The following is a 1,921-nucleotide window of genomic DNA, read 5'->3' as shown; positions in this document are numbered from 1 at the left end:
TGTGGCGGATCTGATTCCATGGCACACAACAACAACAACAATAGTTTCCAATGGAGTCCTGGTGTGCTGCTGTGGGTTAATGTGCCAGACTGCAAAGCCATTTGAACTGCAAGATCGGTGGTTCAAGCTCACCAGCTGCTCCTCGGAAACCCTATACAGGGTTGCTATGGGTCGGAACTGACTCCACGGCACTTAACAACAACAACAACAACAGTTTCCAAGGACAAGGACCAAGGCTTGTCAAGGAGCTGAAGACAAGGCTGTACCCAGTCCGCAAAGGACATCTCCATGACTATGGCTGCACCTGACCCTCCCTCCTGTCATTTTCCAGGTACCATCTAAGAGTGAAGGATGTTGCTTTGGGTGTTCTTCCTTGTGATCCTCACCCTTAGCAGTGGCTCCCACTGCTCCACACCCTCGCTGCCCCTCAGGTAAGCAGCTTTTCCAATATGACCTGGGTTCCTGGTTGCCCCCAAGCCATATGGGGTTGAGGATACAAAACCAAGCCATCAGAGAGTCCCCAGCTGTCTCTAGATAGCACCCACTATCCATTTCTGAGATGGGACAGACGCTGAGCTCCAATGAGGCCACCAAGACCCTCAGGGGCTGAGTCTGTCTGAAAATGAGCAGGACAAGGAGAAGGACCTTGCAGAGATATGGCAAATGTAGCTCCCACTGTCCCCTCACCTGGCTCCAGCCCCTGCCCTCTGACTTCCTGCAGGATGCAGCGATATGCAGATGCCATCTTTACCAACAGCTACCGGAGGGTGCTGGGCCAGCTGTCTGCCCGCAAGCTACTCCAGGACATCATGAGCAGACAGCAGGGGTAAGCTGAAGTTCTCATGGCTTCTTCCACACCTCTGTGTATCATTTTGACAAAGTTTGGTGTCTTCCCTTGTACAAGACGAAAAAACCAAACCCATTGCTGTCAAGTCAATTCCAAATCAGAGACCAGACAGGACAGAGTAGAACTGTCTCAGGGGGGTTCCAAGACTGTTGAGCTTTATGGAAGCAGATTGTCATATCTTTCTCCTGTGGAGTGGCTGATGGGTCCAAACCCCTGACTTTCCAGTTAGCAGTCGAGTGCTTAACCAGGGCTCTTTTTTTTTCCTTGTATGTTGTTGTTAGGTGCCGTTGAGTTGGTTCTGATTCACAGAGACTCTATATAGAGTTTCTGAGGCTGTAAATCTTTATAGGAGTAGAAAGCTTCATCTTTCTCCTGTGAAGCAGCTGGTGGATTTCTACTGCCAAACTTGTAGTTAGCATTCCAGTGTTTATCCTACAATACCACCGGAACTCCCTTCCTTTGTATGTTGTTGTTGTTAAGTGCCATTGAGTCAGTTCCAACTCATAGTGACCCTGTATAGGGTTTTTAAGGGGTGCCTAATGAATTTGAACTGACAACCTTATGGCTCAAACCAACCTTGTGGTCCAGTGCTTACCCTATAGCACCATAATGGCCTTTCGATAGCAGAAGGGGTCCAATGTCAAACCGTAGCTTCCCTCTAACTATTAAGTGCTCAGTGTCTGTGCTTCTCCTTAGGCTAGGCTCCAGCAATAACTACACAAGAGTAGCTATGATTCGATCATGATTCCATACCAGGTTCTGCACTGGGATATTGACATCCACTTGGCTTTGCTAAGTGTTCACCATTATTATATTTGTATTGATCTTTGTAACATTTTCATATCAATCTTTGTAATCACCTTACAAAGCAGGTAATTTTAGCTCCATTTGTTTTAAGGTTTTAATGTGAATTGAGTGATAATTTACAGAGCAGATCACAGGTTTTGCACTCAACCAATCATATTTTGTTTCATTGCAATGATTATAATCCCCTCCATGTACCATCAGTTAACAGTATTTCTATCTACTTTAGCTTTTTAAAAAACACACGAACAAAAAAACCCACTCAGGCAT

General features: G+C 46.1%; 1 protein-coding gene across 1 annotated transcript in view; it reads left to right on the top strand.

The window, feature by feature from the left end:
* Positions 1-351: 351 nt before the first annotated feature.
* GHRH (growth hormone releasing hormone) overlaps positions 352-1,921 on the top strand; it is an 8,936-nt gene continuing 7,366 nt past the window's right edge. Inside the window, exons 1-2 of the mRNA XM_006874736.1 lie at positions 352-431; positions 722-826. Of these exons, the coding sequence (XP_006874798.1) occupies positions 352-431; positions 722-826 (185 nt within the window). The remainder of the gene's footprint in view (positions 432-721; positions 827-1,921) is intronic.

The sequence above is a fragment of the Chrysochloris asiatica genome, unplaced genomic scaffold, assembly GCF_000296735.1.
Source record: "Chrysochloris asiatica unplaced genomic scaffold, ChrAsi1.0 scaffold00296, whole genome shotgun sequence".
Lineage (NCBI taxonomy): Eukaryota > Metazoa > Chordata > Mammalia > Afrosoricida > Chrysochloridae > Chrysochloris > Chrysochloris asiatica.
The sequence above is the reverse complement of the archived record's forward strand: the minus strand, read 5'-3'. Positions and strand labels throughout refer to the sequence as shown.